Genomic DNA, 18,250 nt, shown 5'->3' with positions numbered 1-18,250 from the left:
AGGCTCTCAAAGAAATGTTGATGGTTGCTGAGCAGTAGAAACGATGAAATGAATAAAGCAACATTTTCCCTTGTAACTCAAGGTATGGATAGAATCTCTCCTTGTTTTCCTCTTACGCCAAATATCCTTCTCCTGAGTTTTTCCTGGAAGACTCTTAGGTCATGTTTCACTTCCTGGGAGAGAAAACTCGCTTCTCAGCTGCAGAAAAAATACGCTTAGTGAATGCCAATCCAAGGCATAGGGATGCAGGCCTTCCCTAGGTCTCTTCCGTTAGGGTTAAAGAGGAGTTGACCCGGTGGGATGTTTTCACACGTCTGTGTCCTCTATCAGCCAGCAGCTGTACCCGTAGCCTACACTGGCCTTCTGACGGCTTGCATCTTCTCTGCCCTGAACACGGCAAGTGAAGCGTTGATGGGGGGTCAGGGGGAGCAGATAACATCCTGTTTCTCTTCAGTGGCATCAAGTATGGCCCCTTTTGACAGGAGCAGCGTAACGATGCTGTGACTGCTTCTGACCAAGACGCAGAGATCAGGCAGCCTTACAGAGCAGATGGAAGGGCAGCCTGGAGGGACAGGGCACGGCGTGCGGCTCCCCAGCACTGGGGAGGGGCTGAATTGCGGTGTGAGTGTAAAATCCTTCTTGGGAGGGAAAAATTTACCCCTGGTGCTGCAGATGGAAATGTCTTCAAGTGGTGCTTCTTTATTCATAAACCACAGCTTTCAATAACAGGACACGATCTTTCCTACTTTGGTCAACTTTTTGGACTTTTTAAGAGAAGGGTCTGATGCTCATGGCCCTGAGCTCTTCCTCTTGGGATCCTAATTCAAGGATAAGAATCTTTCTATTTCTCTACTAAGGGAATTAAAAAAAAAGTACTTTTTTATTTTTTAATTTTTATTTATTTCTTTTAAAAGATTTTATTTATTTATTTGTCAGAGAGAGAGAGAGAGAGCACAAGCAGAGGGAGCAGGAGAGGAAGAAACAGGTTATCTGCTGAGCAGGGAGCCCGATGCAGGATTCGATCTCAGGACCCTGGGATCATGACCTGAGCTGAAGGCAAATGCTTAACCAGCTAAGCCCCCCAGGCCTCCCAAGATCTAATTTTTTAGAGCAGTTTTCGAATCACAGCAGAGGTGGCTGGGGAGTACAGAGATTTCCCATGTACCCCCTGCCTTCCTGCAGCCTACCCCTCTACCAACATCCCGCACTCCGTATCAACAGAGCTATACATTTGTTACAGTGGATGACCCATCAATGATGCATCTTTAGGGGCGCCTGGGTGGCGCAGTCGTTAAGAGTCTGCCTTTGGCTCAGGGCGTGATCCCGGCGTTATGGGATCGAGCCCCACGTCAGGCTCCTCCGCTGGGAGCCTGCTTCTTCCTCTCCCACTCCCCCTGCCTGTGCTCCCTCTCTTGCTGGCTGTCTCTCTATGTCAAATTAATAAATAAAAGCTTAAAAAAAATGATGCATCTTTATCCCCCGATGTCCGTAGTTTATCTTAGGGCTTTCCCTTGGTGATGTGTAGTCCATGGGTTTGGACAAATGGATAAGGGTGTGTACCCACCATTACAGTATCATACAGATAGTTTAACTGCCTTAACATTCCTCTGTGCTCTGCCTGTTCATACTTAGCGAGGGAATTTTTAAACTCTAGGGGGCAGTTTTCACCAGATCCCTAAACACAATTAGCGTCACTTCTTCAGCTGACGGTCTGATTCTCCTCTCTTTTTCAGTTAAAGAGTTTGTTTTGGTTTGAAACCAACTAGACAAAATAACTAAGTATTAATACATTTAGACATGAAGTACATTATTCTGGGTGCTGTGGGGGTAAGGAACAATCATTCAGGGTTGTTCATTTATTCTGGTTGCCTTATTTATGTCCCGGGGTTTTGACAGTCTCCTGGTTATCTTTCAAGATCATGAGCGGATTTTAGGTCTTAGTAGTTTGGTCTTACTTTTGAAAATGCTTATGCTTGGAAACTTTTCATAGGCTTAATTAGCTAGAGAATTCACTAGATCTCTTGGTTTCAACTCAACTGAACAATCTGCTTGGTGCTGAAGAATTTCAGGCTAAACTGCAAATGTGTCTGACAGTGTCAAGAGGACAGTGACGGGTGGTAGAGGGAGGGAGGCTGGCCCACATACCTGAATGCCAGACGGCAGACTCGTGGCCAACGCCAAGCCAGCCAGGGCTCACTCAGGAACCCTTGTGAGTGGAAAGATCTGATAATTCTTCTCCTGTCCTCTCTCTCTTCACCTGCAGGTGGCAACCACCTGTAAACTTTCTGTGGTTTCATCTGGATCCTTCCGAACTGTTTCCTTAAGGCCAGCTTTGAAAGCTGTGGTCACCACTCTTGTGCACACAGCCTCCCCCCGCCCGCCCCCCGCCGAATGGGCTCTGGGACGGCTTCACCATTCCCACGTCCAGAGGTCTTCAGCCTCCTGTACCACCTTTGCATAAAGGGCAAACCTAGTGGATTTCTTTTCAGTCTTTATTCTTGAACTTCCAGCTGAAACTCCTGGCTACTCCCTTCTTCCCGAACCTCAGTCTTTCTTGGCTTCTCCCAGCGGTCTTTGTTATTCTTTATACCTTTCCTTCTGCAGCACTCTTCTGAAAGATGGGAGCTCTGTGTTCTGTCTTGGGCTCTCTTCTCTTACTGTGCACATTGTCCCGGGGTGGCCTGTGCCTGCCCCCCGGGCCCGTCGCCAGTGGGTTACTCCTTAATGTCTGTCTCCAGCTCAGGAGGCCCCATGGGGTCCAGACCCTCCGTGAATGCCCGTCTTCTTCCCCGACAATGCCCACTGGCTTCTCATGGGGGCTCACCTTCAACACATCCAAAGTGGAGCTCATTGTTCTCCTTCCTCTCCACCTGCCCCTTCCTCTTAAATCCTTTATGGTGGGGCATGTCATTGCCATTTTGCCTAAGAGAGAAAACTAAGAGTTCAGAGACTCCTCTCCACTTCTACTTTCCGTCATCTCCTCAGTCACCAGATTCAGTGGGTTCCATTTTGCCTCCGTCCCAATCCTTTCTGGCCCTTCTTCTTTGTCGTTACTATGTCAGCTTGTGTTCACCTCTCCACATCTCTTGACTGGATCATTGCAATGGTCTCCAGCTGGCTCTTTGCCAGTTTGGTGCAGTGAAGCCAGACCGCCTGGGTTTGAGTCCTGGCTCCATCCCAGAGTAACTGGGTGAGCCTGGAATGGGGTTAACTGTTTTAGGTTGTGTGATCTCATGTGACCATTTAGTTTATAATTTAGAGTGTGGGTATCACAGAGAGAAGTGGTTGAGCTCCATATAGAATTCAGAGACTGTGCCAACTTATGGAGCGTTCACCGTGTGCTAAGCTCTACGCCAAGCACGTTTATGTACAACTTTCTCAGTTAATTTCACTGAATCCTCTCAGTTACCGTGTGGCATCAGGATTATTATTGATATGGAAACCGAAGTCCTAAGCTAAGGTCACAAAGCTGGAAAATGGGCACGCTGCAATTTCAGACAAAGTCTGTCTGACACCAATGCCTTGCTCTTAACCACCCTGCATCTCTTTGTGGATCATAAGTATATCCTCAAGTTTTGACAGTATTCATAAAAATAGTTATAGATTCCACTGACACCCTTAACCACAGTAGAGGACATTCACTTTGAGTCCTTTTCAGGGCCAGTACTAATAATCTGTTTTAACAGGAATGGGCTTGCAAGTTGTTATGGACTGAACTGTGTCCCCTCAAAAGCGAATATTGAAGCCATGATCCCCAGTGTGACTATTGGAGATAGGTAATTAAGGTTAAATAAGGCCATAAAGGAGGAGCCCTAATCCAATAGGGTTTGTGACCTGGTAAGGAGAGGAAGGGAGACTGTGCCCTGTTCTGCTGTGAGAGGACCCACAAGAAGCTGGCCACTGTAAGCCAGGAAGAGAGCCTTCAACTGACACCGAACCCTCCTGGACCTCGATCCTGGCCTTTCCAGCCTCTGTAAAGTGTGAGGAGATCAATTTCTGTGGCTCGAGCCACCCCGTCTGTGGTATTATCACAGCCAAAGCTGACTAAGACCCAAGTCAAAGAGAGCAGCTTTGAAGGAGTGCTCTGACCTTCCGGTGCTGGGACACCGGTCAAAGAACAGCTTGAATTCTGGGGATGGAATCTGGCTTCACATAAACAATGGCCGCATCGAGCCTACACTATTGTAGTGAATAGATTGTACAATAAAATGATACAGAAGTTGTGCCTAAAATGCCACAATGGCACAGGATCCCCTTCCAAGGCGGTAAGGAAGTGTGACGCTTTTGTGTCTTCAGGAAAGTGAAGGCATAGCCAGAGTAGCTGGGATTTCCACGGACTTTAAAAGCCCCGGTGCTATAGGGGGCTGGGGCAAAAGGAGAGCAGCGACCGGATGAGGATGTGGCACAGGTGTCCACGCAGCTTGAGTGCACCGCACAACCCAAAAGCTGCTGTCTTGGCCACTGTACGCGTTATCGCAGATGAAGAAAAAAACAACGGTGACATTTATTTGAAAAACAAGTGATCAACACCCCACAGCGGAGAATATTCCATGCTTTTGTCACCGCACCAAGCACTTCCTCTTGCCGCAGCTACAGACACAGACGGAGGGCGTTCTGGTTTATACTAATAGCCAAATGCAGAGGAAAAGCAGCACATGTCCCAAAGCGACTGCTCTTGAGGGATGTTTTCCTGGCAGGGAAATAGCAATCACACAAAAATGTGACAGGAGGTAGTTGAATAAAGAACATGAAGAACTGGTGGCCTGTGGATGCATCGGGCACATAGAGTGTTTTATTAATTTGAGCCGACGCTTAAAAATAAGTAGTATCCGATGAAAATGGGCATTTCCATCTTTTTCTGGAAATTCAGAAGACCTGGCAACACTGGGCTTGCATTCTCACAGAGCAACAATGCGTTGAAGCTAGGACTGTCCCTTTTAGACGGGGCACGTTTTCTTTCTCTGAAACCTCCTTCTGAATTGTGTCCCCCCACCCCCATTCATAAGTTGAAGCCCCTAACCCCCAAAGTGACTGTACTTGGAGACGGGTCCTCTAAGGGGCTATCAAGGTTAAATGAGATCCTAAGTGTGGGTTCCTAGTCTGATTTTTCCCTCTTCCCTTGTGCACAGGCATACAAAGGAAAGGCTGTGTGAGGACACGGCAAGAACGTGGCCATCGGCAAGCCAGGAAAAGAGGTCTAAGGGAAACCAGTTCTGCTGGACCTCAAACTTGGACTTCCAGCCTCCGGAACCATAGGGAAAAAATGGCTGTTGTTTCCACCGTTCAGTCTGTGGCACCTTGTGATAGCAGTTCAAGCCTACTAATATACAGCTCACGCTCTGGAGAAGAGAGTTCTCTGAGAATTCCTCCCTGTGGCCCACTCTACACGCCTATCATCTGACCACCTCTCGAGACCATTCCCTCCCCATTCCTACTATACTGCTCTAGCTCTGACTCCAGGATCCCTTCAGGTGGCCTTTTAACTGGAACTTCCATCTTGTCTGCACCCCACCTCTGTTTCCCCTTAAAATCTAGCCACCCCATGCCTGAAAGAATGCTCCATCTAAGAGTTAAAACAGAACCACATCAGTCTTGCTGTTAAGCCCTCATGGTCACAGTGGCTCCCAGACTCCTGTGTTCCTAGCACCACGTGGGGTACTAAGTCCTGTGCAGGAAACAAAGCTCAGGTCATCGGGATGGACCCATGTGGGTGTTGGCATGCATCAAAGCACCCATGAAGCGTGTGGGCTATAACAAAGTGCCAAACAAGAGGTGCAAAGAGAATTCAATATGGGCATGAGGGAGTTACACATTTATTCCCATTGGAGGACTCTGGGCGTGTCTCCTGGAGGAGAAGTCATCATGGAAGATGGGACAGCCTCCGACTAGCGAGCATGGAGTAAGGAAGGGCCCTAAAGTGCATGCGTCCTTTCTGAGCCTGTGAGTTCTCCAATGCACATTCCAGAATAAGTGAATGGGGTCAGTGAGCAAGATGAATGCCTACTTAACTTAACGGCAGCAGAAGCAAACATTTGAGGACATAAATGGTCAGTAAATCGTACTTTTGATTCAAAGATTTCCAGCTAAATCCACTCTCAATCTTAACAAAACCAAGAACCTTTCTCAGTTTAATTAAAATCTATACAAAATCCAATAAACAATGTCATCCTGGGGCGCCTGGGTGGCACAGTCGTTGGGCGTCTGCCTTCGGCTCAGGGCGTGATCCCCGCGTTATGGGATCGAGCCCCACATCAGGCTCCTCCGCTATGACCCTGCTTCTTTCTCTCCCACTCCCCCTGCTTGTGTTCCCTCTCTCGCTGGCTGTCTCTATCTCTTCAAATAAATAAAAATAAAATCTTAAAAAAAAAAAACAACAATGTCATCCTGACACAACAGTATGTGTTTTCCTGTTGACATTATCAGATGGAAGATACAATATACTTTAAGTCATTCAACATATGTACCAGAAGTTGGCTCTTTGGAGCCCACCATTGCCTTCTGTAGATATTCTCTCCCAGTTCCTTTTCATAGAATCATTAACTTATTAATTTTTACATATATGAAGCATGTTCTGCCTCACATATCCTTTTATTTAAAAAAATTTCTGTTCAACTGCACAATCACATGAAAACAACATTACATCGCCCCAACTCTAGACCTTATTTATTTTATTCTTCTTTCATTTCTTGAGACCACAATCCTCTCCTTTTTGAGTTATTTTAATATGAGGCACTTAAACTTTTTGGCTTGAGTAATTTCAAATTAGTTTCTTTCCAGAAAAATAAGTGGGTAGGAGCCTACTTTGAGCACTTGCATTTCTGAAGATCTTAGAAACAAGTAATGGTTTAATGAGGTATGAAATTCTAAGATTACATCTCGGTATTCTCAGACCTCTGGAAACATTGTTCCGTCATAGCGTAGAAGTTAGTACTGTAGATGAAAACTGTTTCTGATCTGGTCCTCTTCCCTTTTCAGGTAAAATGCTTGCTTATTTATTTATTTTTCTTCTCTCCCCCCCACCCCCCACCTCCCCGCCCTCGGCAAATTTTCCTTTACCTTAGAATTCAGCAGCTAGGTTTGTGTTGTTTTAATTATTCATTCTTGCACTAAGTGAGCTCTTTCAGACTAAAAACTTATTTGGTTCTCTAAATGTTAAATAAAAGCCCCTTCATTTATAACCAGGGATCTTACTCAAGTCATGGAATGGGTTCCTTTCCTATGCATAGCAGAATACAGAGGTAAACAGTTATTTTTTCCTTATATCTCACAAAATTGGGGTCAAAGCCCACATGTTAAATTTTCGTTGTTGTTTTTTGCCTTAACATTTAAAAGGCAACAAGCAGCCTCAGAAATTCATGATTTTTTTTTTTTTTATTCTACAGTAGAGTGCATAGAAAATGCTTTCTGGTGTTAACTTGGAGAAGCACTGCTATGCTTGCTACAGCTAAAGCTCTGAGAAAACCCTAGCAAACCGTGTAGTAGTTTGTTCCCTTGAAAACGCTGCTGATTCGGTGCCCACTTTCTTGCAGGCCGTCAGCACCATGCGCAGCTCCTGGGGAGCCTGCCGCGCTATTCTGCTTCTGGTTCTGAAAGAGAAGCATATGTTCTGGGAGCACTGGGGTTGAAATTACTCAATGAAATAAAAGTGCCATATCTTCAGCTGTTGAAGTTACTTCTCCAAAGGGAACGAGCCACACCTACCGACAACTCTGCCCTAATTCTGTGATTGGAATGAAAGCTTTGCGGTCACGCTAAAAGGTCTTACAGTCTCCTGCCATTTGCGTTCTTAAAACAAAGTGCAGAATGACTGCACCGTTGCAGGAAATGAGATGCTCGCGTTAGCCATCCCTGCGGATTACAGACTGGGGAAGTAAATCAATTGAGGGGGGCGGGGTGGAAATTCCCAGAGAAGCTCATTAATTAGTAATAAATGGGCAATTGGCCAAAATCACGAGGTGTGGAAAGCAGCAAAATCACCCGGCAACGTGTTCTCGGCCGAATTACGAAAGTAAATATTGTCGGTGTAAAAATCAATGTAGCGACGATTTTAGCCTGCCCCAGCTCCCCGCACACTTCTGCGACCGTAGCCCACCCGGCGCGGAACGAGAGGGGCCCTGCGCCCGGGGCGGGGCGCGCGCCGACGACACCTACCCAGCAGCAGGAGCCGGTGCGTCTGCTGCAGGTCGCGCTTCTGCTCGCGGAGCATGCGGTCGATGCTCCTGCTGACCTTCCTCGCCTCCCGCTCTGCCTCGCGCTCCTCAGCCCGCGGCTGCTCAGGACGCCGCCGCCACTCCTTCTTCGGGGCGGCTTTGGGCCGCGCGCACGCCAGACTGCCGCCGGCGCCCGGAGGGAGGGGGGCCGGGGCCGCGCCGCCCCCCACCGCCGCCCGGGGCAGGGCGGGGGTCGGGGCCGGGACCGGGGCCGGGCCGGGCCGCGCGTCCTCTGCAGGCGCTTCCGAGGAGGCGCGGGGGACGTCCTCCGGATCCCCGAAGAGCAACGGCCGCAGACTGTAGCACAGACCCATGTGGACGCGGGGGTGCGGGGTGCGGGGGGCTCAGGCCGGGGCCCCGGCGGAGGGGCGGGAGGGGGCTGCACCCGGACCCGGCGCGACGCTGCCGTGCGGGCTGGGGGTGTGGCCGGCCCGGGCCGGGGGCCACGGCCCCTCACTGTCCCAGAGGGCCATTTTGCATTTTCCGCTGGGTGCAGGGGGTGGCGGCCGCCTGGACTGGAGATCACCTGATAACGCGGCGAGCGGGCCGAGCCTACAGGCCTCCGCGAGCCCGGCCCCCGTTACCGTAAATACCGCCTCCCGGGCCGTCCCTCGTTACCGTAAAAACCGCCGCCAGAACCGGCCCCCTTTTACCGTAAATACCGCCGCTAGGGCCGGCCCTCGTTACCGTAAATACTGAAGCTTTGGTGCTTCCGTTGTTGTACATACCACCGCCGGGTCCACTCTGGTTACGGTAAATACAGCCGCCTGCCCCGGCCCCCGAGACGGTAGGCACCGCCTCGCGTTCTGGTCTTCGGTACCGTAAATACGGTTGCCCGAGCCTAGCGTGCAGCTGCGGACAGTGCCGCAGTGGCGGTGGTGGTGCTGTCACCACCCGGAGCTGCCATTGCAGCACTTAAAAAACCACCGAAGCTTCGATCTGGGACAGTGGTAAATAAGACCGGGAAGAGATGGGGATGCTAGCTTTCAGATCTTGAACTGCCGGATGTATTACCTGGCAGAGATCACCGCACCTTGCCTCTCCTTTTTCACTTACATCGTACACACAAGCAGACATGTCTGCACGCTTTTGATCCTTACCTTAATTCTGTTATGCCTTTGATCTCGACAAAATCTCCAGGTCAGGAGGTCCATGACATCATTTTTAACAATTACACTTATTAAAACATTGAAAAGGAGAACATGTAATTGTCATACACTATTTTTGTTAAAGCGAATATATGTAATTGCACTTTCTATCCTATTTTTTAATCCACAGTACAGGGGAGAGAGAAGCGAGAGGCATATTCAGACCGGGTGCCGTTTCTCCAGGCCTCTTACGGATACAGCCCCACCAGACATCCCCATTGTCTATTATTTCCCACTTAATATCCATCATCCTATCGAACAACTGTTGAAAATTTCGATAACTTTTAAGAACTCTGCTATAACACGTGTTCTTTAATTTCTACCAAATGACATGAAATACTATAACTGGTAAATATATCTAATGTAAATTCCATTAATAGCAGCAGATTGGTCTCTTTAATACAACGCCCCACTCACAAAGATACATTGCACCAATTGGCACTCGGTGTAAATATTACATTTGATTTTTTATTATTTTTTTATATTTTGAAAGAGAACTTTTTATTACTTTTATGTACAGAAAATTCAACAGTATCCACTCATTCCAGTTTGGTGCCCAGTTCTTTAGCCTTTGTCTTTTCCAGCTTGGCGATGTGAGCCACTGACTTTGGACCCAGGACGTGGCCTCCCCAGTGACGGTGGATCTCCTCGTATCTGCTATTGTAATTGGTCCTGATGGCTTCCACCAGCTTAGCCAGAGCTCGTCTTCCTGGGTGAAGGCCACATTGGTACAGATCTTCCTGTGGACCAGACACCCCAGCCTGGCCTTCCCCTTGATAATGCAGTAGGGAAACCCCATCCTATAACACAGAACAGGCGGGAAGACAGCCAGCTCAATGGGACCCACATCGTGTGCAATCGCTACCAGCTGAGCCTTCTTGTTTCCCACTGAGGTGGTGACAGTATTAACCCCAGCTCAAAGGACAGGCGGCGTCTTAGTGCGCACATCCCCTTTGCCGGCAGCTTTCTTCATGGCCCAGGCCAACAATCTCTGCTTCTTCTCTTGCTCTGTCTCTGGTCTATATCTGTGGGCCAGCTTAAGCAGTTGCTGTTTGGCGGTCCCAGGCCTGGGCGAACTGGTTAATCACAGGAGGCACTTTTAGCCGTTTATAGAGAATAGCCCTTTGCCCCTGCAGCCGGATGTAACGGGGCCATTCCACAAAGCGAGTGAGGTTCCTTTTGGGCTGGGTGTCCCGTCCATTGCCAAAATTCTTGGGCCTTTTTCAAACAGGGGATTGACCACGTTCTTGGCCTCCTGTTTCTTCACAACAGCAGGAGACGGGGCCCCCTTCTTCGCCTTAGCGTTCTCTCCGATGGCTGGAGGAGAGAGCTACATTTTGATGACATTTTAAAAGAAGGAAATTAGAGATCTAGATTCACATTTATTTTAGGGCCCTGTTAATAACAAATGTATATACCATGTAATGTTTTGGACCTAATATTATCCCCCAAATCTGCCAAAATTAGCTGCACTTTTAGGTTTTTGAAGAGTAGAAGGACTATAGAAAATCTAACTTGAGAAAACAGAAACCGCTATTATGGGCATGATTTTCACTATTCATTCACCTGCCCATCCACCGTTTCCCATTCATTTATTTAGTATTTATCAAGCGCCAACAATATCCTAGGCATTCTGGCTGGTATCAGGTGAAGCAAAAGACACTGATCTTTGTGGTGTTTATACACTAATGGGGTAGAAATACGTTCAATCATATACACACAAGTTAATAAACTTATTATATATTTCAAATAATACAAATGCTGTGAAGAGAAGGAAGAGGGTTCTCCAAGAAGTAATAAGGGAAGGCCCAATTTAAATTTGGAAGGGAGGCAAAGAAAAGGAAAACACGGATTCAAAGGGATACATGCATCCCTATGGTTATAGCAGTATTATTTACAACAGACAAGATATGGAAGCAACCCAAGTGTCCATCGATAGAAATGGATAAAGAAGCTGTTTTATATATATATATATATATATATATAATTAATAATACATATTATATATTGTATATATTATATAATTTTATATGTAATATATGTGTAATAATATACATAATATATGTTGCATATAAAATTATATTTATATTGCATATATATTATAGTATTATATATACATATACACAATGAAATATTAGCCATAAAAAAGAATGAGATCTTGCCATTTGCAGCAAGGATGGACCTAGAGGTTATTATGCCAAGTGAAATAAACCAGAAAAAGACAAATACCATACGATTTCACTCATATGTGGAATTTAAGAAACAAATGAACAAAGAAGAGAGACAAGCAAAACCCCGACTCTTAAACACAGAGAACAAACTGGTGGTTGCCAGAGGAGAGGTGGCTGGGGGAGGGGATGGGCGAAATAGGCGATGGAAATTCAAGAGGACACTTATCATGATGAGCAATGAGTCCTGTACAGAATTGTTAAGTCATTATATTGTACACCTGAAACTAATATGACACTGTATGTTAATTCTACTTCAGTAAAAAACTGGTAGGGGAAGAAGTTTGTGTGTGGTACAGGGAAGGCCTTTCAGAGGAAGAGATATTTGACCCGAGAAGAAGATATATACCAGTTCCTTTCCTGGTGTAACTTATTAAACTGTATCAACTAGTATCACAAGAGATGGATAACATTTTATATATTAAAGCCAGTGGAAAACACAAACAAACATAGTATAGATTTTATTTTTATTTTAGAGAGAGAGTGAACGAGCATGAGCGGAGGGAGGAGTATAAGGGGAGGGAGAGGGAGGGAGGGAGAAAGAATCTTTCAAGAAGATTCCACATTGAGTGCGGAGCCTGACTTGGGGCTCGATCTCACAACCCTGAGATTATGACTTGAGCTGAAACCAAGAGTTGGACGCTTAACTGACTGAGCCACCCAGGTGTCCCTAGTATAGATTTTTAAAGTACATAAAGTAATTTGTATCTAGATTGGAATTCATTCACATTTAAGGACTTACTTAAGAGATAGAAGACAATGTTTTCTATTTGTACCCAATATCATAAACTGAAAATAAGTCTTAAAATCCTGTTAAAACAAAGAATACTAGGAAAGAATTGTTGGGGGCCCATTTTGCCCACATTTCAATTACTTTCAACACTTTTAATTACATACCAAATATACAAAATTGGATTATGTGTTCTCTGCATAGGATAAATTAGAATAAAATATTTAATATTTATATATCACCTTCATTAAATTTAATGTTTTCTCTTTAATCTGAGGTTGATTTTTTTTAGGAGGCATTCTTTATTTCCTTATTTGTTGAAAATTAATTTGAATTTTAAATTATAACTTTAAATTCATGTTCAGAAATTTGATGAACCATTTACAGAATTTGTTTTTGGAAAACTTGAGCCACAGACAATTAAAAAGTACTATAGTGATTATCAGAGAGGATAATGGAACTGAGGTAAGAATAGAAAAAGCTGTAGTATGGATTATAAGAATGGATATTCGTTTTTTTGTTTTGTTTTGTTTTGTTTTTCCGAGGTTGATTTTTAATTCTTGAATAATTGGGCCATACAAGCAAGCAATTTCTAATGTCGAAGAACGATTATGAAGCTGAAAATAGAAATTATGAGGGGACTCTAAAGTAAATGTAAAATTATAGCATGTAAGGTGTCATTTTATATTTAATCTTAACTGATGTCAATAGGATTATTTCAGTCGAAATTCATTTTCCTTTGAACCCCCTAAGAGCAATCAGAATTAGATATAGTGAAAGGATTCCGTCTAAGGTCTTTGTATGGAAATCAAGTTCAGGTGACGAAAGTGGCATTTTATCATTACTCATTTTTGCACCTTTTCACACTGTTTACTTGGACACTTGAGTAAAATTATAGAAATGAGTTAAGACCAATTTGGCTTCTTTCTCCCCAGTTGGAGCTATATTCGAATAGTATGATGTGTAGTTATGGAGGATTGATTAAACAATGATACATTCTCAAGAAGGCAATAATAATGTATCCATTAAAAATGAAAGAGGGCTAATTTCCTATAATGCAGGAATTCTCAGCCTTGGCACTATTGACTTTTGTGGCCAGATAATTTGTTGTGGCGGGGAGCCGCCCTGTGTATTGCAGGGCGTTTAGCAACATCCTTGGCCTCAACCCAGTAGACGCCAGTAGCACTCTTCCTCAATCATGACAATAACAAAATGTCTCCAGGTATGCCAAATATGGCCTCGGGCAAAGTTACCCCTAGTTCAAAACCATGGTTGCAATAGATTGGCAGAGTAGCTCAGTTGGACTGATCAATTAAGAAATATATTTATAGCTCCCATTTTAATGTACTAGAGAGTAACCATAGCAAGTCTACCCTTGAAAGATAAGTACAATGGGTAAGATTTGTGATTTTAAGGCTTTTTGCTTAAGGACACTCCCCGGTTCACCATTAGTGGGCAGCAGAAAGCCACAATATTACTGACAAGATTGGCTACGTGATTTGTGGGGCCCAGGGCGAAATAAGAATCCAATGTCTCTTGTTGAAAATTTAAGAATTTCGAGACAGTGATAACAGAGTAGTAAATCAGGCATGAAGTCCTGTATGACTTTGCAGATAACATGCCCAGGAAGCTGGGCCGACTTATTGGCTTAAGATATCAGAGAATAGAATCTGGAGGTGGGGAAACAGCCAGAAAATTAGCAGTGAAATCCTAGAAGGAAGGGAACGTTAGAAATGTGAGCCCCACAAATCTGTGTATAAAAACCATTCAAATCTTTGGCTGACTACTCACAACAATGCAGGAGGAGGCCCTGGGAGCCTGACAAAACACCTGAAAAACGTAAAGGGACAGAGCAAAGATTTCATGCTCTTCTTTCTTCAGGACAGACAGATTTTGAGTCCAGCCCTGTTAACTGGCTTATAGAACAAAACAGAGAAAAACAAAAATCACTCATTAAAGAGACAGAACAGAAAACGAAGTCTCTACAAGATAACATTTATGCTTCCCAGCGTCCAATAAATGGCATTAGACAAACACAAAGACAGAAGAATGTGACTCATAGTTAAGGAAAGGAAAAAAGCAATAAATTGAAGCCTAGATGAACCAGATGGAACAACTAACAGACAAGGACTTTAACGTAGTGATCACAAACATATTCAAAGAGTTAACAGAAGACATACACATAAGGAATGAACCCATGGATAATCTAAAGAGAGAAATCGAAACTGTAAAAGAGGAGCAATGGAAATACTAAAAGTCCGAAGTACAAGAACTGAAATTAAAAAACAAACATCACTGGATGTGCTTACCAGCAAGGTGAAGATAGAAAAAGAACAAATTGACGAAATTAAAAATAGATCAAGAGAAATGATCCAATGTGAAGAACAGAGAGGAAAAAAATAAGAAGAAAAATGAACAGCTTCTCTGAGGCCTGTTGATCAATATTATGTGGTCTAAACAAAGTGCAATTAGAGTCCTAGAAATAGATGAGAAAGAAATCGGGATAGAAGCAATATTTGAAGAAGTAGTGGCCCCAAACTTCTGATATGTGATGAGACGTTGACTTACAAATCCAAGAAACCCAGTGAACCACGGGCAGGATTAATGAAAAGAAGAGCACATGTAAGTGTGTATGATAAAAGCACTGAACTTCGAATATGAAGAGAGAAGTGTCGAAGCAGCCAAAGAAAACAGAGGCTTGATGTATAGGAAGGAGCATATGAAAAATGCTGGCTTTTCATCGGGAACAGCAGATGCCAGAAGGCATCTGCATAGTTGGAAGTGCTGAAATACAGAAAAATATTACCAACCTAGAATTTTATATCTTGCCAAGCTATACTTCAAGAATAAAAGTGAAAAAAAAAAGTAAGATTAAAGAAAATATGAGACAACAGGCATCAGCTGACCTGTTCTATGAAAAATGCTAAATGGAAGTCTTTGGGCTAAAAGGATAGGACACCAGATGGCAACTCAGATCCAGAGGAAAAATAAAGGTGAGCACAAATGGTAAATATGTGGGTAAGTCTGAAGACTATATGTATTCTTTTTTTTTAAGATTTCTTTTAAAAACATATGCCTATTTAGGGAAAAATATTAATATAGTGTATTGTGGGTTTGTAGTGTATACAGATGAAATCTATGGAAATGTTACAAAGGGTGGGGCAGGCAAAGGGACAATACTCTCACAAAGTTCCAATGTTTTATGGAAAGTAGTATAATATTAACCATAAGTAGATCGTGAGAAGTTACCAATAGAATTTTCTACAGTGATGAAAATGTTCTACATCTTCATTGTTCTCTAAAATAGCCACTACTTACATATACTTATGGCACATTTGGAATGTGGGTATTGTCACTGGAGAACTAAACTTTAATTTTAATCGCTTAAAAAAACCCAGACTCTTAAATACAGAGAACTGGTGGTTGCCAGAGGGGAAGTGGGTGAGGAGATGGGCAAACTAGGTGAAGGAGATTAAGAGGTACAAACTTCCGATTATAAAATGAATAAGTCGTGGGAATGAAAGGTACAGCATGGGGAATATAGTCAGTGATATTGTAAGAGCATCGTATGGTGACAGATGTTGGCTGCACTTACTGCGGTGAGCACTGAGTAGTATACAGAATTGTCGAATCACTGTATCATACACCTGAAACTAATGTAACATTGTATTCAGTACTTCAATAATTTATAAAAATTAATGTAATTGGCCACATGTGGCTAGGGGCTACCATGTTGCACAATGTAGTCCTCGTGAAACCACTAAAAAAGAGTGAAAAGTAGGATACCTAAAAAGCTAGTTGGGGAAAAAACTGAAATACCAAAATGTATTCAAGTAAGCCCGAAGAAAGAAGAAACAGGAAACAGAGGGAAACAAACAAATGAACCAAGTAGAAAACAAATAGGAAAATGGCCAACTTAAATCCAACTATTTTAATAATTAAATGTAAGAGGACTAACCCTTTTTTTTATAATAATATTTTTTTATTATATTATGTTGGTCACCACACAGTACATCCCTGGTTTTTGATGTAAAGTTCCATGATTCATTGGTTGTGTATAACACCCAGTGCGCCATGCAATACGTGCCCTCCTTACTACCCATCACCAGCCTATCCCATTCCCCCACCCCCTCCCCTCTAAAGCCCTCAGTTTGTTTCTCAGAGTCCATAGTCTCTCATGCTTCATTCCCCCTTCTGATTACCCCCCTTTCTTTATCCCTTTCTTCTCCTACCGATCTTCCTACTTCTTATGTTCCATAGATGAGAGAAACCATATGATAATTGTCTTTCTCTGCTTGACTTATTTCACTTAGCATTGTCTCCTCCAGTGCCGTCTATGTTGCAGCCAATGTTGAGAAATTGTATACAATGGAATATTACTCAGCTATCATAGAGGACTAAACCTTTTAATTAAAAGACAGAGAATGTCAGAGTGGATAAAAAAGAAAAGACCTAACTTTCTGCTGTTTATAAGGAACATACTTTAAATACAGACACAGATGGGCTGATAGTAAAAAGAGGGAAAAAGGTGTATGATGGTGTATTGGTTTCCTAGTACTGCAGCAACAGATAACCACAAACTGAGAAGTTTAAAACAACAGATACTCATTCCTTCACAGTCCCGAAGGCCAGCAGTCAAAATGAAGGTGTTGGCAGGGCCAGGTTCTCTGCAAGCTGTAGGGGAAAATCCTTCCTGGTCTCCTCCAGCTTCTGGTGGCTCCTGGTGCCTATTGACTGTGACGGCCTCACTGCCGTCTCTGTGCTCGTGTTCCTTTGCCTTCTTCCTTGTGTCTCTGTGTGTCCTTTTCTGTCTCTTATAAACACAGTCTCATTGGATTTAGCGCCCACCCTAATCTAATAGGACTCATCTTTACCCTTATCTTAATTATAATCTGCAAAGATTTTATTTCCAAATAAGGCCACATTTTGGGTTTTTTTTTTGGGGGTGGACAAATTTTTGAGAGATACTGTTTCATTCACTACATATGGAAATATTAATCCTGAGAAACCTGGAATGGCTACATTAATATCAGGCAACATAGAATTCACTATAAGGAGATTTACTGAAAACAAAGAGCCCTACTTCATTGTGATGAAAGGGTCAATACATCAGGAAGACATAACAAATATAAACACTATAGCCAACAATTGCAAAATGCTCCTCCCAAGTTCAAGTGAAATGTTCACCCACATAGACCAGAACTGGGCTAAAAAAACATATCAGCAAATTGTAAAACACTAAAAGTCTTCTAGAGCATGCTTTCTGACCACGATGGAATTAAGTCAGCAGGACAGTAAGGTATCTAGAAAATCCCCACGTATCTGGAGATTAAACAATCAACTTCTAAATGATCCATGGTTCTTAGAAATTTTAATAAAATTAATAGATTCCTAGCAAGAAGTAGAGAAAACGCAAATTCTCAATACCAGGTATAAAAGAGGGAACGCTGTTACAGCAACTACAGAAGTCAAAATGACAAATAGGAGTATTATTGACAAACTTTATGCATTTGATGATTTAGGTGGAATGGACAAATTCTTTTTAAAATACAATTTAATGAAACTAACACAAGAAGAAACAAAAAAAATCTGAATAGTGGTGTACCTAGCAAATAAATGGAAATTGTTACTGAACATGTCCCCACAAAGAAAACTCCAGGTATTACTTTACTGGTGAATTCTAGAAAACATTTAAGGAAGATAATAATACCAATATTAAGTAAACTCAGAATAAAGAGGAAGAAAGAAAATTTTAAAACTCTGTGTCTTGTTTGAAGCCAGCGCAATCTCAATACAAAGACTTGACTGATACAACATAGAACCGGGACATTTCAGGCCAGTATTGCTCATGAATGTTGTTGCGAAAAAGCTTTAAAAATATTAGCCAGCAATGTATAAAAATACGTCACAATCAAGTGGGATTGATCCCCATGA

At 43.4% G+C, this 18,250-nt stretch overlaps 1 protein-coding gene and 1 pseudogene across 1 annotated transcript in view; both read right to left on the bottom strand.

Annotated features, from left to right (window-relative positions):
* Positions 1 to 8,723, bottom strand: part of GNAL (G protein subunit alpha L) — a 143,151-nt gene extending 134,428 nt beyond the window's left edge. The window contains exon 1 of the mRNA XM_087857481.1: positions 8,152 to 8,723. Within this exon, the coding sequence (XP_087713607.1) occupies positions 8,152 to 8,524 (373 nt within the window). The 5' untranslated portion in view covers positions 8,525 to 8,723. The remainder of the gene's footprint in view (positions 1 to 8,151) is intronic.
* A 1,174-nt stretch (positions 8,724 to 9,897) lies between these two features.
* The window catches only part of LOC148107471 (large ribosomal subunit protein eL8-like), an 84,947-nt pseudogene continuing 76,594 nt past the window's right edge, over positions 9,898 to 18,250 (bottom strand).

This window comes from Ursus americanus, chromosome 30 (assembly GCF_024610735.1).
Source record: "Ursus americanus isolate L20-20 chromosome 30, mUrsAme1.1.p, whole genome shotgun sequence".
Classification (NCBI taxonomy): Eukaryota; Metazoa; Chordata; class Mammalia; order Carnivora; family Ursidae; genus Ursus; species Ursus americanus.
This window is presented reverse-complemented; position numbering and strand designations above follow the sequence as displayed.